Source organism: Mizuhopecten yessoensis, unplaced genomic scaffold (genome assembly GCF_002113885.1).
Source record: "Mizuhopecten yessoensis strain PY_sf001 unplaced genomic scaffold, ASM211388v2 scaffold11045, whole genome shotgun sequence".
Lineage (NCBI taxonomy): Eukaryota > Metazoa > Mollusca > Bivalvia > Pectinida > Pectinidae > Mizuhopecten > Mizuhopecten yessoensis.
In genome coordinates this window covers 1,080,220-1,105,821 of record NW_018408851.1, presented here as the reverse complement: position 1 = coordinate 1,105,821, position 25,602 = coordinate 1,080,220, and the positions used below count along the sequence as shown (strand labels likewise).

Here is a 25,602-nt window from a genome sequence, read left to right as displayed (position 1 = left end):
AAGCAGATTATCATTCATAAGTTATGATTTTCTAACTAAATTTGAATTTTCATTTGTAAATATTAAATGAAGTAAATAGTTATAGGTTTTATCTGAGATTGTTCAATTAAGATATGAATTAACAACCTTTGGTCCAAACCTGTTTGAAGCAAAGACAGTTTTATCTGTACTGTATGAGCTTTTCAGTGTAAACCTGCCGTCAATTTTCGATTTGAAACGTGAGATAACACGCCCGCAATATTTTTTACTTTAATGATTATAAAAGATATTTCACAGTTATGCAGGTAGAATATAACAGGAGCGTTTATACAGGTGCTTATAGTCAAACAGTATGAAACAGGAAATTGTATAAACATATCTTTATTGAATTGATATATCACGTGACCATGACTTTTGCATATACAAGTAATGAACAAGCAAAGCATATATATTTTTTTATTGATGCTCAAAATAACACTCAACCAGCAACAGAACAAAACCAAAATACTATACACATCAAATGATAATATTATACAATTTACATCTAAAAAAATAAACTTACGTTAGTCATTAATGTCCAATATTTCAAGTTTAAACCTTTGCAATTATTTTAGAGCGATTTCTTTTTAACTTACAGCATAATATGAAAAAATTTATTAAAAATATTGTGATAGACTCATCTTGAATATGGTCAAGGTAGCGATGCAGCTAAATTAAATATATTTGTATATATATGCGTAGCTACCTGGGTAATTCACTCTCAAGCAGGATAATTGTTTGTTTTAGCTTTATTGAAGTAGAAGATATCAGCTTTGAAACTTAATTGTAGACAAAGTGGCTCTTTTTTGCTCTTTAATGAGTGATTGAAATACAATTAATACTTCCACATTTTCTTAAGAAAAAACCCAACTAAAGCGCCCATGTAGTTACCCATTGAGTGGCATCAATAACGCTTAATAAAAAACTGCAGTTACAGCTAAAAAGCAACTAGAATAATACCTCCATGTTATAATGATTGGCCATGTAGATTTGTTCAGATAAAACAGCTGGGCAGCATTCAAAATAACAGCTTAATGTACAATGACGATTGGATCATGTAGATCTACCTAGTCAGATATAGTCAACTGAAGAATTCCTGAAGACAGTCTTTGTATTGCAACAATTCAAAACACTATAAAATAACCACAAAAGTATTTCCAAACGAAAAACATCTATTTCAAATCAAATATATTCATGATAAATATATACTACTAAATTAACAATAGGAAAAATAATCCATTAAAAATTCAGTACAATATTGTCTCTTATCAGAGTTTCCGATTTTACATTAACCCATTAACATCTCCTACTACTGAAATGGAAAACTTCTTATGGTTGTTCATCAGGATTCAGTCTTTGATATGACAATTTATTCCTCCATCAGTAAACAACATGACACAGTATATTCATATATCACTAAAATACATTGTACAAATATGAAAGGGAAATAACTCTTATTTCAAATATTGTCCATTCATATATCCATTCTTGTAAAATCTGTAATTTTTTCAAGAAAGTTGTTTCAATTTTAATTATTTTTAAAGGTCGATAATTTTTCACATCAAAAAGTTAGATTTCAAACCGTGAAAGGAGAAATGCATGTAAGTTAATATTGTGCCAGAAAATATGTTAATGTGTTACCGATAACTGCACATTTTTTTTTATTTAATTCAAAGTAACTGTACCCCTACAAAAGTTTGCATACTAAATACCCTTTTCTTGTGTTATCCCAAGTTTGAAACTTTACACTGAAACATGTATGAAATACACATAAAATTCAACATCCTCAGGCAAAGACAAGCATTGTTTATTGACTATCCTATTAGTATCAATTTAGTATTTCAGTGATCAGGTTTAAGCAATGGGAATATTTATTATTGTTTTGACAATATCTAAAATTCGAGTTACTTCCCTTTCTTACAATTGAAAGACAATGTAAACTGACACAAAGCAAAGGCCTGTTTGAAATGTCATATACACATCATATAATCTAAACAGCTAATTATAACCTACATCCACATATTTGACATAACATGGATTTATCTATAAATGTTACAAATCTACATTTTTACTTGCAAGTCGGTATCTTAAAAACTTCTACTATCGTGAAATACAGGGAGAATAAATGATTGGATGGATGGGAAGATAAATAAGCTAATTATGCTATAAAGATATTTTGTTTTCATTATCTACATCTATATGAAATACTATGGGTCAAAGAAGTAATAATCAAACGGTAGCTTCACCAATTACATTATGAAATACTAGATAGATGCATGTTGAGATGGACAGAAAAATACTGCAGATCAGGCATTACGGCTAAAAATGGATAACGACAGATCATGACATAATTGTCAAGACAAGTTTAAGTTCACTCAGATCATTCACATTATTTTGATACACATCAAGGTTGTATTTGATTTGTAACAGAGTATTTAGTTATTTTTTAAATTGTGTTGTATTTTACAGTTCATTCAAAAATGGAATAGAAGAAATATGGTGAAAATAAACCTGCTGCAAAACTCCGTAACTCAAAGTGAGCCATTTTCTTAAGTTATTCAAATTCAGTCGGTGAACGACATATACAAACTAATTCAGTAAATATCTATCATATGCCAGATCAATTATGTCCATCAAGATACATAAAAGGGTATACCAAGATATAAATCAATCTGACACACACAAAACCTGGTATACTACACTAATCTGTTTTCTCCTCTTTATCACACTGTATGGTGATCTAAAGGAGTTATAATGGGTAATTCTATATTTAAATACAAACGTCTATCTACTATACTATCTCATGTCACCAAACTGATAAATTCACTTCATAGGTATGTCATTAAATTCTTCACAACAATAAAAACTGGAAAAAAAGTTCTGTTACTTTAAAAAGTATATGGTAAAAAATAAATATGTGAATGCTGAATTGAATTTTATCTGTGTGATTTTTTTTTCAATCAAATGAAATGATTTTGTATACAAATAGAGTTTTGATTGAGAAAGAACACATTACACTATATATGACTTATACAAATGATCTTTTAGATCTTAGATCTGTATCAGGGCTATAGGTATATATCAAATCTTAATAAATATAAACTCTAGTCTATCATTCAAATGAACACATTTATTGGATGAATACAACCAGACCATATAAAAAATTGTCATAAAAATTTAGTTGTCACGAATTGTAAAAAACACACTATAAATATTTTTGTCCTGCTCATAATCTCAATTCCAACTCGGACAAATTGCTCGTAAACCAGTCCCCTCATCAGACCTACATTGCTGGTGTGCCTCAGTGACAATGAACAATAAGAAACACTTTGTGGAAAAAATCCAATCAATAATCATATATCAATTTGTGACATCTTCGAAAACGGAGGAATTGAGCTGTAATGTCCCTATTCAAAGACAAAATTCTACCACAGTGGCTAATGAATATACAATGTATGTCATTAAATGACGACAAGGGTCATGAAAAAATGAACACGATAAGAATTAATTTCATGATCGATTTTCACCCATAATTATCGTATTTGTGATAACAAAAATGATAAGCACCAGAATTTGGACAACCTGCAAGCTTTTCAGTTTTTAAAGTTATTATTAATAATTCATTCAAGCTTTTCAGCTTGTAAAGTATTTATTAATAATTCATTCAAGCTTTTCATTCTTAACTAGTAATTGAATTGTTTGACACAAGATAATCCATTATTATAACATTTTTTAATTTGTTTTGCTTTTATTTTATTCAACTAAGTGATGATGTATAATAATAAGTCTTTGAACCTTTTATGTTATGCTTTGATATACTATGTACTTTTGAATCTTAATTTTTTTTTCAAATTGATTGCTAATCTTGCACTGTGTTATACAACATTAGTAGTGCAAACATCCCTTTTTTGGACACACGTTTTTATGGATAATGGATGGTAATTGATTCTCTTAAAAAGAAAAGAAAAACCGACTAATTTTGCATCATAATGGATTATCGTCTCAAAGCTGTTAACACCCCAGCTCTCATCCTCCTATAAGTAGATACATTAAACAACCATTTAGGGTAAAAAGGGATGGGTTATTTTCTTATTAAACTGCGGATAACTCGTTTTTTTCTCAAATCAGATGGACTCACGAGTCTCATGCCCACGTGGTAGTTACGTCTCTGAAAATGTCGATGAGAGCATAGCACATGCATTTTTATTAATAGGCAAACAAGTTGTGCACACATGTTAATGTTGCTGCAAATGAAAGTTTTATGAATGAAATGAACTCTTAATGAAAATACCAAAACCTGTCTGTTATAACTGAATATGTTAAAAATAAACAAGACGATATGAAGCATGGCTAAACAAATCTCTCTGTAACTCTCAATATCAGGCAAAGAGGGAATCAAATGGTACATGATCATATACTCCAAGTTAACACAAGGTCAAGCTGTCATTAGCAAATATACACACAACAAATAGACACCAACACCAAACACTTTTCACTTAAAGATGTATTTTAGAAATTCATGATCAAACTTGTACAAGCAGGGATTTAAATCGGTCATTTACAGATCTAAGAACAATAAAATCATTTTCAATATGAGTTAAAAGAGTCCGCAGAAGTTTCAATTTTTACTTTAAGATATCTTTAATATAAATAGTTAATAGTTCATCTTTATCCAGACCCTGTGTTGAAAACCTCAAATACACAACATCAAAACATGCCATATATTCAGCTTAAGAGCACAAGAAGGTAAAAGGGAGGTAACTTACTTGACTTTCTTTGTCATGATCCGATTCTGTTTCCGTAAGCTTTGTTCCCATGGACTGAATAGCTACTGAAGAAACACTGCTACTTGCTGCAAATGATGAAACAGACAAAGAATTAAATACAAATGGTAACCCTTCATTTGTATAAAATATCTAAGACTTGTTTAAATGAAAATTAACTTATCAGTCTGATTTGATTAGAAATGAAGCAGTTTCAGGACAGAATAATAACTGCTTATTACAATTATACGTTATAAACACATTTTAACATGACATGAGGATTGATAACATCACAAAATGATAAATAATGTTTTCTGATGATTGACGTTACAACACAAATGTTGATAGATGTAATGATATATGAGGGTTGATGAAATGCTATCACAAGGATTGATAACAGAACACGACGAGAGCTAACATCATTATATACTAAGATTACAGTAATAATGCCATGCAAGAGTTGATAACATCACATGCGGGTTGGTTGGAAAAATGAACAACAAAACTGGCTATACACAAGTATTGGTCAGATATTGAATAAACTGTCATGTTTCTTTACGAATTTAAGTAAAAATAACAATATATATATATAACATTATAAGCATTTACAATGCCATAGCAGGAAAATTGTGATGGAGTTTGATACCCAAAAGAAAATTATTTAACATTGTTTTCAGCTTGGGTTCACAAGGAGTGTCTATAATAAACATGATTTACTAGATGGCAATGTTTGAAAATGGATTTTTTTTGCTTATTTATTTTATTCCAAATTAATTACAGAAGCTCAAAAAATACAAAAAACAAAACCAATTGTGATGCTTTAGCTTTCATCTTTAGAAATATACCACACAAAAAATATCACATCTTAGTATACCCCTCAATCCAAAAGTTTAATTCAGTCAACTTTTCAAGTCTAAATTACCTACATGTATTGTGTTTACGACCACAAATTTTACCAAGTTTATCCTGTATAATAAAGGGAATATATGTTTGAGTCACAGCAACCATTTTAGGTAAATCAAAATCATCAATTAATTCAATACTATTGTACCTTAAAACTTAGTCATTCTCATAGGATATCACAAGGTAACTTAACTTTCATGAAAAAAATCTACAAATACACATAACCATATTATAGTGATGCTTTCTTCAAATCTGAAGTGTTGAAAAGAGTATTAATTCAAACATCTGAATTGTTTTAATTCATCAAGGACCATGATAACCAATTGATATATTTTAATTTAACATATTTCAATTTTCCTCTGATAAAGCAAAAACCTCTCAATCAGTCCTTATGGTGCCAATTTCTACGTGTGGAGTTTGGGAATATAGTTAACAAATATTTCCATGAAAAAGGGATTTAGCAGAAACAGTGTTTTAAAAAAAATCATCATATGGTAAATATATTAATAACACAATAGATTTTGGTTAAAAATTGCTTTTTACCAAAAATGCTAAACATCGTAACAACAAGTTTGACAAATGAACACCATGCATGTTAATTACGAGAGTAAAACCTACACCAATCAAGATTGGTCAGTTCAGGCCATAACCAATCAAACTGACTAAAATCTTCTTAGAGGATTAAACATTACAGTAGACACAGCCATAAAGGTGCCCTATAACTTACATTTATTCATCAAACATGTTCCAATTAGGAAAGAAGTTTTAGATATTTTCATGAAAATCAGACCTAAAGTGAACAACTTTGAGATTCTATTTATCATATACTCAAACAAATAGTGTTAAATTGCACGATTTGTGATTCAATCAAACTAAAACACCACCAGTTTTGCCGTGAACTTGTGACGTCAACGTACTGTCCTTAATGTGACGTCAAAATGGGTGATGTAACACACGTTTCTTATCAAAAACTTATGTGATAATGTTATAACACCGCATAACAGTCTGTGTATATGATAAATTGCATTTTGAATATATCAATGGTCGTCATAAATAGGTTCCATAGAAGTGACAACTTAATGAAGTTTATACAACATCTCATAAACATGGTGCCATTAATGAAAAAAAAAAAATTGCAAACTTTCACATCAACCCTACTGTAATTTAGCATCAAATATTGTCCAAGTTGTTCCAAATATTTGGAGACAATGCAATATTACTCTGACACCTTAACAGTAGGGTAACAAAGAGTTTGTTAACAACACAAATGATATTCCTGAAATAGCCTAACTTCACCTAAATATTTACATCTTATGATGGTCCTACGTTATTCCAGTGCCGACACTCAAAACGTAAATGTTCCTGTTGATGTCAGACACTGTTCTGGATTGGGTATATCCATCATTACAAAATACCAACATATAATACAAGATTTCATAAAATGATATCGAAAATGTGTATAATTTACAATAAGAATATCTCCAAGTCATGCCAAAAGCAACACCAGTCTGCCTGTAGGACGCCTTGTGATTAAAGGAAACATGCATTTTCAGGAGACATGCAGTCTACAAAATATCAGCATATTTTTCTTAACTAAGAAAATATTAAAATTGCAGGTACAAATGGTGTTATAAAATGCTATATATATATCTGATGATTATTTTTTATCTTTATTAGAGATTCATGTTGATTGAATTTCACAAGCTAATTGAAGAGTAACTGTTTCAGTGGATCTATCTAATGGCTTTACAACTTTTGCAAACTTTTTTTTAAAGTTTGAATGTAAAGTATACTGAGAGATATTCTTTTTTCATATCTATCATATTTTATCTGAGTTCAAACTGCAGGTAGTTCAGACCTTAGTTTAGTCCACTAAGAACTAATGAAATTAAAGGAGGGGAAACTTTCCCTAAAGTGAACATCCCATCATTAGGAGTCATCAGAATCAATTAAAGAAATACATGCTTTATGCAAATCTGAATATTACTGAGCAAGAAAATGACAAAATTATAATGCATCATTATGTTATACCTTTGATTTAACAAGAATACTAGCATTCATGCTGTTAATTTTGAACTAAAAACTTTCAAACTGGAGAAATGCACATGACAATCCATCCCTTTCATCGACAACAATTAAAGTCACTAAGATTGGGTATCCAAAGCAACAGCTGCCAATCTCAAACCAAATTTTAAATTTCATCTTTTAATTTCTGCCAAATTGTTAATCACAAAAAAGTTCCTTTAGAAAAGATTTTCCGTCATATGATCAGTAACAAATGTCCAATTCTGTAATTATTGAGATGAAATCGATATTTTCTTTTTAGAATTAAAGTTTGACAAGTTAAGATGAGATTGGGAACTGTTCTATATGTTTCCGTATCGCAGACACACAATATCCATAATTACAGAAATAAAATAACCAAGTAAGACACAATGTCTGTTGCCGTGGTAACTTACACTTCCGCTGGCTCATTTTAAGTAGTGCAGACGAGTCTAAAACACAATACCCAGTAACTGTAGGCTTAACCATATTGTCAGAATGTTTCAAATGTAGAGCTCGTTCTACATTTTGAGTTGTTTTTGAAATATTTGTAATGTCATTTATAAAAGCTTCCTTTTTTCATAATAATATATAGCGGCATACTTAATTCCTCAATCACACAATGCATGTAAATCTATGATGAGAGTTTTCCGTTACTTGAGAACAAATCATGTGGCACTATACCAACACAATATACATGTACTAACAAATCCTGAAATGAAGTGTGTTATTCCGTAGGCCTCGACCATATACAGACACATCACAGTCTCAGTACGTAGGCCTCGACCATATACAGACACATCACAGTCTCAGTACATAGGCCTCGACCATATACAGACACATCACAGTCTCAGTACATAGGACTGGACCATATACAGACACATCTTAGTCTCAGTACATAGGCCTCGACCATATACAGACAAATCACAGTCTCAGTACATAGGCCTCGACCATATACAGACACATCACAGTCTCAGTACATAAACTTTGCTCCTCTACAGACACATCATAGTCTCAGTACATAGGCCCCAACCATAACAGACACATCACAGTGTCAGTACATAGGACTCGACCATATACAGACACATCACAGTCTCAGTACAGTAACTATACTCCACAAATGTCTACTGCCTAAATGGTACTGACTCTACAGGTTTCATGAACATTCTTTTACATAATATTCTTTATAGGGATGCATTACTGAAGAAAACTAAAGGGAAATTTCCTGTATTTATGACTTTTCCTCAACTCCAAGTATGCTTTTCTATGGTAAACTTAAAGAATCATTCATGAAACTGGGGTCTGTGATTCTATTTTGGGGGTTTAAAACTAGGGACAGCAGTAGCTGTGTACATCAGAGACTACTTCCTAATTACCTGTCGTCACTTTTACACTTTCCACAATACAACTACTTACATAAACTAGGTATCAAAACACACTCTTGAGAAGTAACAACTCAGGAAAAAAAATATCCATATTAAAATAACAATCACAAAAATTATATTCAAATTTTAATGACAGGTGTTTTTTCTCTTTATAGTTTGTTGGCGTTTTTTGCTTCAATTTAACTAACAGTACAAAGTCACTAGTTTTTGTAGATGTTTTTGAAAATAGCACTGACTTAAATTTGGAAAATATATATTTTTGTTTGTTTTAGGTTCTTGAAAAGGAAATATTTGTATTATTGATACTTTAACTCTATAATCTTCTGACAAATATCCTGATATCCTATAGAGTTCTTCATTTATTTTTTGATATAGTCAATATTTAAAACTTGCAAATGTTCTCATATGTAGAATCATAGTTTGATATTGAACTGAAAAATCAAAAAAACATTCAAATTAAGCCAGTTCCCACCATCATAAAGCAGTTTTAAATTTAAATCAATGCATGTTTCAAATGCTGATACAATTACTATATTTCTTTGAAATCAGTGTCTATGTGGTGAAATAGTCAAATTTAACTCATTCACCCCTGAAATTTCATAAGGAACTATTCCAACCTTTGAATTGAAAGAGTTCAAATGTGTCTTCAGGGGTGAATGAGTTAAAACATGTACATGTTCATGCATATGAAATGATATTTAAATGATAATTAGATTAGAAGCTGAAAAATGAATTAAACAACATTCATAATGACTAACTTTTTCTGTAATTCCAGGGACAGGTTCAACATGATTAAAATACGAAAACTGCATAATCAAAGTCATCTTCATGTTTCATTTTTGCTTTCATATTTTCAAAGCATGCTACCAGTGAGAATAATTGGTGAATTTTTACATTGATATTGAGTCACAGATGACACATTTGATGTGTTCATAGTGGCACAGCCTTCACCATGCTGACTGATATAGTGTACAGTACGTGTCGAGGTGTGGCCTAGTAGGGTTCAGGGGAGATAACTAGGTGTGGGAACGGGGATGTGGGGGAGGAATCCAATATTACTAGATGTTCAAAGTATTTTGTATGGAATACGATCTGGACTGAACTAACCTTAATTTGTACAGTTATTATACTCAAACTTTTGCTTTATTGTAGATTTTTCTTTTTTAATTATAATACAATATATACTTTTCACAGTTTTGGTTCCTTTTTGATAAAAAATAAAAGAGAGAAAGACACTTTGAACACACAAGATTATGGGCAATTATTTAATTGCCAATATTACAGTAATAAATGTTTGTAAAACACATTCACAGTTTCCCAAGTTTTAAAATGTATGTATCTGATAAACCATTCTCAACAAGACAACACCTGTTGCAAATGTGTTTGATTAACATATACTTGCCTCCGAAAGAAAAAAGACTTTAACAAATAATTAAATGAATGAGAATCTTGTACCATCTTACAATGTTTAAACAGCAAAATGAAATATATCAAGTGTGAAATAACAAAAATATTACAAAGTAATTAAAAGGTTAAGTATTAATCTAATCATTATCTTTGCATAAAATTATAATCTTCAGAAAAAATATCAAGTATGGTTTAAAAAGTACAAAAACATAAATGAAGGAAATAAAAAACACTTCTAAACAAAATATTCTATAACCAAATTTCACTATAAGTTAATAACTATAATTTTAAATATATGAAGTTTAAGGTAAATGTCCCAATATCAGTTAGTATAAGAAAATAGTGTTTCTCCCTGTCTTAATGTAGATAGAGACAATGATAAAGAAAAACAGCCAATAACCAAACTTGACTTTTCAAGCTCACCTGGTTCATGTTCGTAAATCGCAATAAACTTTAAATGTTTAGATATTCAACAACAGGTAACGTTTGTCTCAGTATTGTGTATCACCAAGCATTAGGAGGATAGGTTACAGAAATTGGCTATAAACATTAAATATTTTTTTATGAATATTGATAAGATTTGGAGACCTTATATTACTGTAAGTGATAATGGCATTGATGACGGACACGAAACCATGGCAACGTCTAGTAGAGCTATTGAAACAGGTCTGTTTTTGTTATTGCATCTTAAGGAAGAATTATTTGCTAGTGATGAAACAGAAAAAATCCATAAATCTGTACCCCACATGCCATTAAAGACCTGTACTGGCACTGAAAAACAACGTTAGTACATGATAGATGAACCCATATTTAAGTTGTTTGCAGTTTAGTCGGAGATTTTGAAAAAGCAACAGTTTTTAAAGAATCTTGTCACATGTGAAAATATCTTTTTATAACATATTTGTGATTCATTTTTATTTTTTTTAAATTTAATTCTTATAGATATCAATACTGGGTTTTTTCAGACAACATGGCATGACCTTACTGTAAATCATACTAATAAAGTTAACATGTATTTTAAACAAAATTCTTCCCCTTTAAGAGTATAAAAACCTGTTTCTCCAGTCATTTTTGCTCTCATTTGACCCATGTTTTAGTCAAAGGATATCTAACATTCTGGTGATGACACACATCAAGATATTCCGTCTTTGCGTATTGCAGAGTTATCTTCTCTTGGGAGCAGGTACTGATTGTTACGTCATTGGTTTGTGCGAGAAAATTACGTCATTTTCTCAAAAATTGATGACGTTACTCTCACAAACAAGTGACGTAACAATCAATGCCTGCTCCCAAGAGAAGATAACTCTGCAATACGCAAAGACGGAATACAGGACTAAACAACTTAACCATTTAGTCAGCTGAATCACAACTACTTTAGGTTAGAACCTAAGTCTGTAGAAGTCAGTACCTGAGCTAGGGCGGGTGTGGGGGTCTCGCAAGTCAGCAGGTGTTTTCGTCCTTTCTTTACCAGGTGTACTTGACCTCTGAAAAATTGAATAATTTTAACATATTTATAAGTTGATTTAATGAACATGGTATTTTAACAATAGATATTTTGGTAAAATGTAAGTTTTGAGATTTCACTCACAACATACTTTGCAATGTGTTCTTTACCCTAAGACTGATACTGTGAGTAGGTAGTTTACAAGAAAAGTTCCAGTGTGTTGAAACACAAATAGCACATAACAAGTTCAAATTCTCTCACACATAAACTACACGTATCATTTTTTTTTTTATTTCAGTACAAGCTGGCATCCATCTTCATCTTGAAATTCAAAATCACATAAACATTTTTTAAACATAATAGAATAATTAAATCAGGTCACAATCACAGATAATGGATACAAAAGATGTTAATCTCAACCTGTGTACCTTTTGATTGGTTTTGTATTGAATTGACAGGTACCTGAACCATGTCAGGAGACTTCCAAATCATCCCAAGAGAAAGAGATTAATTAGCCACACCCATCATAGGGAATAAAATAAAGCAGGGCATTGCAAACAATCCTGGTCCTCCACCATAAGACAAACTACTGTATCAAAAATGAACAAAGGACAATAACTCTGTATAAAGTGGAACACCTAATTACACTATGCGAAACTCTTATCAATCCCAACAAGCATATTTGTGGAATTTATATCCCCCGCTTGCAGGACATATTGTAGGCTAACATTACTGAGGTTAGGTTTAAACATGTGAGTATCGTGCTGTTGAGATAAAATGTATAGCTTGAAACTTGAAGAAAGAAAAAAAGCCCTATACCTCATTGATTATCCGTAAATATGCAAATCACATCGGTTGGCAAACTTAGCATGAGTCGGATGTGCATATGAAATTTGGTTGAAACATCTGAACATTATCTACATCAATTATCACACGAAAACCAAAGAGTGCCCGAGATGGGTGGAAAGACACAGGAACACAAACATAATTATCAAGTTTGAAGGAAGTCGGCTTATATTTGCTAGAGTTATTAAGCGGAAACGGCAGATAATGACATTTTTCATTAATCAAGGGGACATAACTCTGCCAAATGGAGTCCGATTAAAGTGTTTGTCAAACTTGGCCGAGCCCTTAATGCATTGAACCCTGTTACTAAGTTTGAAGACAATCGGATAATATTTGCAAGAGTTAATGAACAGAAACAGCAGATGATGTTTTTCGTTATTCAAGGGACCATAACTCCGCCAAAAGGAGTCTGCTGAAAGTGGTCATCGATCTTGACAGAGCCCTTAAGGCATTTAACCCTGTGACCAAGTTTGAAGAAAATTGGTTAACATTTGTTGTAGTTATTGCTCGGAAACGAACCATGACAGACAGACAGACAGACCCAAATTAATATCCCCCATTTCAGTGAAAGCGGGGGATAAAAAGTACTCACATACAAATTGGTAATTGAAGGTGACAATACCGGAGATATACACAAAATGTAACATGATATACAAAGGGCCATAACTCAGTACACCAAAGGATGTGTGACCATATCTTAGTATGTAACACTTTGCCATTCCAACAGGTATACACACACAAAGTTTGTACCTGAAAGAGTACATGAGATATGCCCTGGACAAATTGATGTACTGACAGATGGAGTGGAAACCTAAAGTCATCACTTAAAGTACTGGTGGCACTAAAACCTGTCTAAACGGTACAGAAACTTCAGTCTCTATGGTGATCAGTTTAGACAAGCTTCACTGTACTTCATGGAAGGGTACTCCAACAATGTTAGAGGTTTTACACGGCGAAAAACTTTTGACAGGCAGTCGGCAAAATCATATCCGATTGAAAAAAGGCCAACCAGCGGCCTCTCATGTTATGGGAGTACATGGAAGGGGAGACATACCTAGTGATATCAAGGTTGTCCCATTTAATATCATGATACTTTCACATTAACTTTCCCAGTTATGGAAATACTAGTGAATCATAGCTTTATATATTACAGGGCCTTAGCTAGCTAGTTGATATAAAACTTGACCATAAGTTACCTTAGCACTGAGAGCTCTCGACTTGACCTCCGACCCCGTGACAGCTTTCTTCTTTCTTGGTTGGACAACAACAGGTGTTTTTTCTTCCAGCACAGTACTTTCTCTCCGTGCTTGGGGTGTTTGATACAGTGGTGGACGGTTCGAGTCATCTGTGAACAAGGCAACATTAGAATATGATAATATTGTTTCTCCTAAAGGCTGAATTAAACAAAAGGCCCAGTGAATTCTGCCCATCTACCTAGCCTGTTTGACCAAAAGTGCTTTATACCAAATTTGCTTAGAATGCTTGATGTTGTTTTGGTCAAAAGATCCTTCATGCACAATCAGATTAAAAATCCTTTTACTGATACTGAAGCAGTAGAAATTTACCCCTATCAGACCTTGACTGTCTGCCCAAAGGGTTCACAAATTCTTATTTATACAATAGTAAATCCCCTTGGCCCCAGGATTCTTATACACAAAGTTTGGTTAAAATCCTTTCAACTGTATATTGAAGGAGTAGATTTTCAAAGTTGAACACTTATTTCCCCTATTGAGCCCTGTTTAGTTCCCCTAATTCAGTATACCAACTGATTTCAGAAAGGCATAGCTATACCAAATATAGTCAGCAAATCAGGTAAAAGAAACAGATATTTTAATTTTCTTACTTTCAAAATTCATATGAACTACATATTTGTATTAAAGAAATGAGACAAATTTAGCTACAATAGGAAGGAAAAATAATGTAAACACTTTCGTTTTTATTATATTTCTCATAATCAATTGTCTAAAAAGTATTGAACCTTTTAAAGACAACACACTGGTCATAAAACCCCGCTTACATTCATCCTTGGAAGTCCTCTTCTTGGTGACTTTGCTTATAAACTTCCCCTCGTTAGTTAACGCTGTCACCTAATAAAACAAATAAACCATGGCTGAAATCATAATGCTGATTTACTGTGGAAAACATTTTTGTTTCATTATTATAGAGTACAAAACATTACAAATATGATCATAAAATGCTTATGAACAGTATTTATAATCATACAGACCTAGCATATGGTAAAATGTCAAGTTAAGAACTGTACATGTATGTAACATATACTGGTACACCCACTGATTTGTATACCTTAATGGCATACCCAAATATCTAGAGTGAGCCATCACGCAGTGAAAATGAGATTGATATCAACCTGTATACAAACCGTGATTCAATGCTCCATATATGAGAATGTGCAGTGGAGCCATGAAGTTGATATTGAGGTCAGTGTATACCATGATTGCATACTCTGTACATGGAGTCAATGAAGCTGAGGTCAGTGTATACCATGATTGCATACTCTGTACATGGACTCAAGGAAGCCGAGGTCAGTGTATACCATGATTGCATCCTCTGTACATGGAGTCAATGAAGCCAAGGTCAGTGTATACCATGATTGAAAACTCTGTACATGGAGTCAATGAAGCCGAGGTCAGTGTATACCATGATTGCATACTCTGTACATGGAGTCAATGAAGCCGAGGTCAGTGTATACCATGATTGCATACTCTGTACATGGAGTCAATGAAGCCGAGGTCAGTGTATACCATGATTGCATACTCTGTACATGGAGTCAATGAAGCCGAGGTCAGTGTATACCATGATTGCATACTCTGTACATGGAGTCAATGAAGCCGAGGTCAGTGTATACCATGATTGCATACTCTGTACATGGAGTCAATGAAGCCGAGGTCAGTGTATACCATGATTGCATACTCTGTACATGGAGTCAATGAAGCCGAGGTCAGTGTATACCATGATTGCATACTCTGTACATGGAGTCAATGAAGCCGAGGTCAGTGTATACCATGATTGCATACTCTGTACATGGAGTCAATGAAGCCGAGGTCAGTGTATACCATGATTGCATACTCTGTACATGGAGTCAATGAAGCCGAGGTCAGTGTATACCATGATTGCATACTCTGTACATGGAGTCAATGAAGCCGAGGTCAGTGTATACCATGATTGCATACTCTGTACATGGAGTCAATGAAGCCGAGGTCAGTGTATACCATGATTGCATACTCTGTACATGGAGTCAATGAAGCCGAGGTCAGTGTATACCATGATTGCATACTCTGTACATGGAGTCAATGAAGCCGAGGTCAGTGTATACCATGATTGCATACTCTGTACATGGAGTCAATGAAGCCGAGGTCAGTGTATACCATGATTGCATACTCTGTACATGGAGTCAATGAAGCCGAGGTCAGTGTATACCATGATTGCATACTCTGTACATGGAGTCAATGAAGCCGAGGTCAGTGTATACCATGATTGCATACTCTGTACATGGAGTCAATGAAGCCGAGGTCAGTGTATACCATGATTGCATACTCTGTACATGGAGTCAATGAAGCCGAGGTCAGTGTATACCATGATTGCATACTCTGTACATGGAGTCAATGAAGCCGAGGTCAGTGTATACCATGATTGCATACTCTGTACATGGAGTCAATGAAGCCGAGGTCAGTGTATACCATGATTGCATACTCTGTACATGGAGTCAATGAAGCCGAGGTCAGTGTATACCATGATTGCATACTCTGTACATGGAGTCAATGAAGCCGAGGTCAGTGTATACCATGATTGCATACTCTGTACATGGAGTCAATGAAGCCGAGGTCAGTGTATACCATGATTGCATACTCTGTACATGGAGTCAATGAAGCCGAGGTCAGTGTATACCATGATTGCATACTCTGTACATGGAGTCAATGAAGCCGAGGTCAGTGTATACCATGATTGCATACTCTGTACATGGAGTCAATGAAGCCAAGGTCAGTGTATACCATGATTGCATACTCTGTACATGGAGTCAATGAAGCTAAGGTCAGTGTATACCATGATTGCATACTCTGTACATGGAGTCAATGAAGCTGAGGTCGGTGCATGTATACACCATAATGACATAGACATATCAGGATCACTCAGTGGAGCAGTGCAGCTTGGGTAAGTGTAAGAATAAATAAAAACATTTTGTAAACATACCGTGATGGCATACTCTGTGTCTGGAGTAAGCCTTCGAGCTGTGAAGCTGAGGTCGGTACCAGAATAGATACACTGTGAATTCATGATGACGTCATAACGTGTGATCCTCCCTAGAGGGACCTCCGGCGGGTCCCAGGTGATGTGGATCTCGTTACGTCCTATTACCTGGACGTGAGGCTTGGATGGAGCATGAGCACCTAGAGTGAAGTAGAGGACAACAATTGTTGGAATCGTGAACATAGATGCAATCAAAGTTCAAATTTTAAGGATTCTTTTAACATCATATTTTTTCAGAATAATCCATTTCAGCTGGAACAAAATATATGGATGACATCCCTAGAATTACTGAAACTTCTAGAACCAGGGATATCCTTAGAGAACTTTCAACATTGCTTTAAAATAAGCTATCAAGTGAAAGCACTTACATTATGAAATGATTCAATAAGAGGGTAAATAAATGATATCAGAATCAATGTGTCAACTCATTAATAAGTTAATGTTGGTGATTGTGCATTCATGGGGCAATTATTAGTCAAGTGATTTCCTATTAAAGTGTATTATACAATGTATAATCATATTTTTGGGAGGTCAAAGCTTGAAGTAAAACCTTGATGGTGATGATGTCTTTGCTAACACCTACACCAGATAAACAAGTGAAATGTGATATTGAGCTGATCGCCTGCTCCTGGTCTGGAAGGCAGCAGACAGTTTAAACTATAGCCAAACTTACCTAGTTCTGAAGTTGTTCCAACCATGTAAGCTTTCTCTCCTTTACCTTTGGAGGTAGCTGCACAAACCTGTTCAAAGACACAAACATATTTACAGCAATGTTTATACGACATCGTCACATTTACTGGCTATAGCAGCACAAACCTTGACACACCTATTTACAACTATATACATACAACATTGTAAGGAGATAGCAGCACAAACCCTGACACACCTATTTACAACTATATACATACAGCATTGTTAGGAGATAGCAGCACGAACCTTGACACACCTATTTACAACTATATACACACAGCATTGTTAGGAGGTAGCAGCACAAACCTTGACACACCTATTTACAACTTTATACATACAGCATTGTTAGGAGATAGCAGCACGAACCTTGACACACCTATTTACAACTATATACATACAACATTGATAGGAGATAGCAGCACAAACGTTGACACACCTGTCTACAACTATATACATACAACATTGTTAGGAGATAGCAGCACAAACGTTGACACACCTGTTTACAACTATATACATACAACATTGTTAGGAGATAGCAGCACCAACATGAAGAACTAACATACATACTTCTTCTTCCAGTAATGCGCCAGGCTCCATGCGAAGCATATTTGCACATGGAATATTCACCCTTTCAATTAAACAGTGTTGTTACCTTCTTACTTTGGAACTATGTGGTCCATTAGTATTTCCTCGTAAGTTTGATAAGGAAACATAATTTTGATTTAATTTTTAAGAAACTTTAACAAGAATAAATCAAGGATTGTGGGTAATAGTGTTGTCATGACAACCTACCTCTATGTCATATGAGGTGTTGGCCTGTAACCCAGAGATAATGCACACCAGTTCTGTCGTGTTCTCTATAACTCTGTCACCTGGAAACATACATATGGCATCTTAGTTACTACAGGGTGGCATCTAATACATGTAAATGGTATCTTAGCTACCTCACGATGGCATCAAATACATGTATAGCATATCTTAGTTACCACAGGGTGGCATCAAATACATGTACGTACAGGGTATCTTAGTTACCACAGGGTGGCATCAAATACAGGGTATCTTACTTACTACAGGGTGGCATCAAATACATAAACAGGGTATCTTAGTTACCACAGGGTGGCATCAAATAATGGTATCTTAGTTACCACAGGGTGGCATCAAATACAGGGTATCTTACTTACTACAGGGTGGCATCAAATACATATACAGGGTATTTTAGTTACCACAGGGTGGCATCAAATACTGGTATCGTAGTTACCACAGGGTGGCATCAAATACAGTGTATCTTAGTTACTACAGGGTGGCATCAAATACATATACAGGGTATCTTATTTACCACAGGGTGGCATCAAATACAGGGTATCTTAGTTACTACAGGGTGGCATCAAATACCAGTATGTACAGGGTATCTTATTTACCACAGGGTGGCATCAAATGCAGGGTATCTTAGTTACCAATGTGTCACTAAATATAGAGTATGTTAAGGTATGAAAGTGGCATCTAAATAGTAAATAAAAAGAATATGGCACTTTCCACTAACTATGAAGTATATATATACATTACCGTTAATTATCAAACACAGAGTGATTAGGAAAGAGATATAGTGGTGCACGATATTAGATTAAAATGAACTGATTGTCAAAATAACTACTGTATTACCAGGAATTTTTACCCAGTCAAACTTTGAAGATAAAATCAATATTCACCCAGTGTCAATTTTGCCCTTCACACTTAATTACTATGTATATTAAGTTGTTCACTAATACTTGCTGTTATAATAAATTTGTCCTCATTACGGAGAGCGAAAAAGGAGGAAAGTTCTACAGCAGCAAAGTTTTCCCAAATAGTATATGTCATTTCCTATCAATATACGATTAGAACTAGAATGTGTAGCAATAAAAACAATCATGACCAATAACAGTCTTACCTTGATAGACAGTATAGCCCTTCAGGACCCCGTTGAGGTGTTCTGGAGGGTCCCAGCCAATCTTCAGCTGAGTAATTGTACATCCTAATACCCGTAAGTTCATAGGAGCACTCGGAACAGACTCCTCGGTGACAATGACTGCGAAGTCACTGAACGGACTCTCGTCACCCTCAGTATAAGCTCGGAGTTTGTAAGAGTACTGAGTACAGGGTTGTAGCCCAGAAATCTCAAACTCCAGTTCCTTCCCAGTAAAAATGCATTTGGTAGCTTTAAAAGAAAAGTCACCAATATTTTTAAAACATTCTGCAAGGAACCAAATATCAGTCAAAACATTTAAATGGAAGCTCATTTTTGAATTCAATTTTTTCAATTTCCCTAAGCTAAATTTATGTAAATCAAGTCAATCCTTTTTTTTATCATCACTTTTGACTTAAATACATTTATAGACTTGAAATACCTATGAAAGTACATGTACTAACAAAGCTGCAGTTTCAAAAATTATTTAAATATAAAACTTTTGTAGATCAATGAAAGTTATAGTCCAGTGATACATACTATCAAATAATTGGTAACGGACTTGAAATCCACTTTTTGTAGATATAGGGTCCCACGATGCTTTCACAGTTGTACCGTTATTGATGACTGAAAATAATAAAGGTTCATTATGAGGACATTCTGTAGCATTACAAGGTTAGTAGGCCCCAATACAAGGGTTGTTCTGTCTTAACTTTACCAACACTGTCTTATGTATAACAGATGTTCTTGCCCGCAATATTTAATTTCTTTTTTCAAAAAATCATAATATTTAAAAAAAACATGATCTGATCATCAAGACAAAAATTCATTAGAGTATAAAATCAAGTAATCAATTGCTATGGTAATGGTTATATTTAAGTTTATAAACTTTGTACAGTGTAATAGAAATGGTTATCATTATTATAAAACCAACAGGTCTACACTATCAGCTGATCAGTCAGGTATAAACTGGTCAAGTAAATGTAATCAAATGTGACAAGTAAGTATACTTGTTACTTAAGATAGCCTTGTCGTATTGGAAACTTGTGTTTGATTGGTTGAGACTGGTATGATAAGCGGACCTGAACATAGAGTGACATATGTATGTGAAGGCCTCCCATTCTGTTTTAGTGTGTAATTCACCGAGTAACAATATTTCGATCTTTTAAACTGCTATTCTTTGTCGTCAGTCGCAAACTAGATGATACAATAATATTTGGAACTGGAAACTTCTGCTGCATTGTTGAATTCGCAGATGAATACTTCTGTGAAAGCCCAAAACTTACCGTGTTAGGCCAAAAAATAATAATTACTTGGTTCTCAGGCCGGCGCGCATTTCATTTTAGGGCACTGCTTTGCCGATTTTATCGTGAAAGTAATAAAAAAAAATAGTGAATACACCAGCCGTTGTCTTAAAAAAAATCAGGAAATTGGTCCGCGTATCGTTTTACTCGTTAGTCACCCAAGTCCCTAAAACGTTTGAATAAAGATAAGGAGTTGATATACAGGCAAGCGTTGAAACGATTATGACATATTAACCTCGTGTACAAATGGCGCTGATTTCGGTACAAATAAGGAATGGGGGGGTCCGTGATTCTTCCCTGGAACATTTTGGGGGGATTTTCGGAGGCTTGTTTCATGACGGATCTCTACACAACTATAAAAACCGGTAACATCGTTCTGCTAAAGTATCTGTGTGTGTTTGACAAGGTATAATGCCCACAATGAACGTTTTACAAACTACACAATAAAAAAAAAATCGCCCTCGTCTCATAGTTTGTCATGTAAGACGAACCAAAAAAATTAATTCCCTGCCTCATCTCTCTTTACAAAAATTGGCCTGAGAACCAAGTAATTGATTTTTTTTGGCCTTACAAAAGTTAACCCAGTTTACAGTATTGCCAAATCTTGTTTGAATAAACCACTCTAAGTCACTTTACCATACAAAAGTATAAAATTTGCGCAAGCAATAAACTATAAGGATCTCACATGAGCTGCTTTATAAGGAAATAAGCCTATGCCACCTTGCTAAATGCCTCCACATCTGTGCATGTCTGTGTGTAATGGAGACATATAAGCATTATGTGAGACTGTGTTTTCGATCGTATTTTTAGTGCCGTCTTACTTGAACAATACAGCACTGACACTGTAGCATCCACCATTTTATATTCTACCTGAGTTATCGGAACTGAATGGACAGGACAAAAACACTTATTATGAAAATCCTTCACAGACCGATCTGTTGCCCTCTGTTGAAAAAGCACTCTGCCAGATCTATTAATGTACAGGAGTTTTGAAGGTTACTTTTAACAGATGTTATATAAAAGTTTGTGACCTTACTTTGTAGTTGAGGTGGGTTTGGTTTGGATAATTTCTTGAGGATTTCTAATGTGATGCTTGATTCTTCCTTCAGATCTGTGTTGGCATTGTCACGACTCACCACAGACTAAAAATACACCCGGATTAAGAAAATAGTAATTCAGACAAACTGGGCTGAAGACATTGCACATGAACAGCTCCTTACTACACCTAAGGACATGCTAAATACAGCATATATGGCGGCAATGCCACGATTGTTATCAGTACATCTGTGTATCTCTTCCAAATGTGACATGATTAATCAACTTTAAACTGCTGTCCAATTGAAATCTATTTTATAATGTCGCACTCTTTGGAGATAAATGTCTAAGTAAGGTAGCACATATGTATCCTTAAATTATTTATTGTTAGCACAGTAATAAACCACCTAAATCTCAAATGAGCAAACTGATGCTAATATATAAAGATTTACTGAATCTTTGCTTTTCCACAATATACATGATTCGCTACAGTGCTTACCTTGAGGGCAGGGATGACTTGACTATGGTCCCTCAGTCTCAGACATCCACGGGGCTGACTGGCCAGGGTTCTCAGGGTCCTTACAATCACAAATATTAAATATTGAGGGCCACCCATTGTATTATATACAGTAATACTTGATTTCTCATCAGAAAATTTCCCAAATGAAGGTATGTGCTTTTGGTTTCTGAATATGAAATTATTTTTGTGGCACAATCTAATTTTCTTGTGGCAGTATTTTCTTTCCTTCTTTCAAAGAAAGGATATATGCAAATGAATGGTTAACAGTCGTCAATAAGCAAATTTACATTCCTGATATATGGGTTCAGACATGGATAAATAATTATTTTTGTCCTTGACCTATGACCTCCAAAAGTTAATCAATTAAAAAATTGAATTAAAAAGTATAACAAAATTAATCTAGAAATCTTACATGGCAGCAAACCAGCCTGTTTCTGTGTCCTCAGCAGTGAGAAGGTTGGCTAGTGTTCGCAGAATGTCATCAGAGTGAAGATTATTGAGTAGGCGTGTGTGACCTTCTACATTGGTCGCTAGGCAACTCAGGGCAAAACAGGCATTTTTACTGGATCCTGTGTCATCACAACTCAACATTTTTGCTAACGCTGAGAGCTGTAGCAACAGACAGGTATCATAATGAGACACTATCATATTGTATATAGTGGTAATTGCAATTTTCACTTGAGACAGATTTACTTGGTGCTTAAGTTTCTCATTTATAAAAAAGGTTTGGTGATCCTCTTTAGACCTGTTCTGGACGTATTCTAGCCCAAATATATTCAATTTTCCAAGGCAAATGTTTGCAGTGCGAGGATCGAGGAACAGATATAGACTTTAAGATTATTCTGTTTGAGATGAAATTTTCTGGGTAACTGAAAGACCTATTATAGTATACACCAGTCCATACCATCAAATATTTCATAATGTATCAAATACTTAACATTTAACAGTATACATGATGGTAAAAACTGTAATATTACATAGGCTTAATGACCTATGTTTTACTACATCCAACAGTAAGTATAACCAAACTCAGTGTATAGGGGACCTTTGTCGTGTGTAAGTTGGCTGACTTCTACTCACCATTCTCTCCGACTCCGTCAGCTGTAACAATCTCTTCCTCCCCGCCTCTATATCACATAGTCTTCCTATGGCAAAAGCGGCATTCATTCCGCGACCTGGCAAACAAAATTCATGGAATCAATCATAATATAGTCTGGCAACTTAATTTTGAAATTTTCAATGAGAAGATTTAGAAATTTAACTAGATCTACTATTATGAACTCACAAATATGAGAAATATCTTAAGTTGTTTCAGTCAAATGCATGTGTCATGGTTTTTTTAAAAACATTTTAAGCTTTAGAACCTCATATATTTCAATATATGATATATATGTATTAATATACCAACCATGAGACTACAGCCAACTACATGCATGGTGTATTATATTAGGTCTTAGTATATTCTTGTACATTTCTTTCCAGGATAAACAGGGTGCACAGAAAGATGTGGATATATCTTTAAACATGATTACGATACTCAAGAAAACACAACATCCCCAGACCTTTCCCATACAAGTGTTGAGAGAGTTTACCTAGATTTCCTGATTAAATGAAGAGTGAAGATTTCAGTTACTCCACCAATAGAACAACATCGTGTACATCAAATGGTGGGACCAGGTGCTTACCATTATGAACATGTTCACACAGCCTTAACTCATTCACCCATGAAATTTCATAATGAACTATTCTGACCTTTGAATTGAAAGAGTTCAAATGTGTCTTCAGGGGTGATTGAGTTAAGATTTGTGATGAATCTCTAAAACAGTTACAGACAGATGGACAGAAGGACCAGCAGTTCATACCCTCACCTGCACTTTGTTCTGGGTAGGTTACAAACTTACTACCCTACTTGTGTCCTTGATGGTAAATCTTGTCACTTGTTACTTATTTAGTAAGAGTTCAGTCCCCTTTAGTTCAATCAATAAAACAATTGCTGATTAATTCAATATGCTTTTTCACCACTGGTAAGCTTGACCCAATTGATGCATCACCTGAGACCCAAGATTTGGAGACATTTTACACCAGACAGATCCCAACCAATCAGAGCCATGTATAATATACAGAAGGAGAAAAGATTTGGAAGTAGGAAGCATGAGAATAAGAAAGACATTGATAAGTATTGAAGCCAAAAAAATGATCGAACCTGTTGCTGAAATTGAATCAATTTCATGGAATAGATTTCATTCGAAAATACCAAATCAATGATAAATACAGTTTAGGTTTCATAAGCAGAAATGATTGCATACTGAAAGTCATATGACATTGATTAAATATCATACTTTGAACAAGTTCTTGGTCAGAATTTGAATTCTTGTCAGAAACATTTACTGCTATCTATATATACATCACTTGTTTAAGGAGACTTAGATACAAAATTTATCATTTTTTTTTTACATTTTCATATATAATTAAATTCACATGGTCTTAATATTCATAATATTTCCTAACTGAAAAATATCCCCATAGATATACCATTATAAATATGTAGTTTCATACATATCGGTACACTTTCTCTTTCATGTTGATCAAAAGAAGTTCTGATAATAGCCATGTGATCAAAGGAATTAGATCACATCCTATACTGTAGAACACTTGGTAATGACGTTTTCATCATGTAAATATTGTGGTATTCCATATGATATTTCTTTCCTTTCCAACAATTCGTGGGATCATACAAGTCCCAGTTAAAACAGTGAACAGTGACTTCTAAAACGAACACGGTTACCAGTAAGACAGATCTTGAGTATACATGTATTTTTGCAGAATTTCAATAGCAGTATACAGAAGGTTGAATATTTTCTGGTAAACACCGTTGAACCTACCAGCCTCGTCCACTCCTAGAGACTGGACCAGTCGGGACAGGATGTGTTGCGAGTTGTCATGACCCAAAACCTTCAGACATCCATTTTCAGAAATACTTAATCTGTAATAAAAGTTTGACAGTCAGAAGTACAGAATTCTTATAGAAAATTGACA

The 25,602-nt window shown here is 34.1% G+C and overlaps 1 protein-coding gene across 7 annotated transcripts in view; it reads right to left on the bottom strand.

Moving 5' to 3' along the window:
• The window catches only part of LOC110464961, an 80,065-nt gene that overhangs the window by 23,138 nt on the left and 31,325 nt on the right, over window positions 1–25,602 (bottom strand). For 6 of the 7 annotated variants that reach the window (XM_021520478.1, XM_021520477.1, XM_021520471.1 and 3 more), the window contains exons 4-18: window positions 25,449–25,549; window positions 23,647–23,741; window positions 22,979–23,175; window positions 22,546–22,624; window positions 22,048–22,153; window positions 20,248–20,334; window positions 19,693–19,959; window positions 18,558–18,637; window positions 17,749–17,815; window positions 17,019–17,215; window positions 14,827–14,896; window positions 14,006–14,154; window positions 11,928–12,003; window positions 8,144–8,179; window positions 4,785–4,870 (exon numbers count right to left, since the gene is read on the bottom strand). In XM_021520478.1, coding sequence (XP_021376153.1) covers window positions 4,785–4,870; window positions 8,144–8,179; window positions 11,928–12,003; window positions 14,006–14,154; window positions 14,827–14,896; window positions 17,019–17,215; window positions 17,749–17,815; window positions 18,558–18,637; window positions 19,693–19,959; window positions 20,248–20,334; window positions 22,048–22,153; window positions 22,546–22,624; window positions 22,979–23,175; window positions 23,647–23,741; window positions 25,449–25,549 — 1,693 coding nt within the window. The remainder of the gene's footprint in view (window positions 1–4,784; window positions 4,871–8,143; window positions 8,180–11,927; window positions 12,004–14,005; window positions 14,155–14,826; window positions 14,897–17,018; window positions 17,216–17,748; window positions 17,816–18,557; window positions 18,638–19,692; window positions 19,960–20,247; window positions 20,335–22,047; window positions 22,154–22,545; window positions 22,625–22,978; window positions 23,176–23,646; window positions 23,742–25,448; window positions 25,550–25,602) is intronic. The other variant, XM_021520473.1, reaches the window with a different exon arrangement.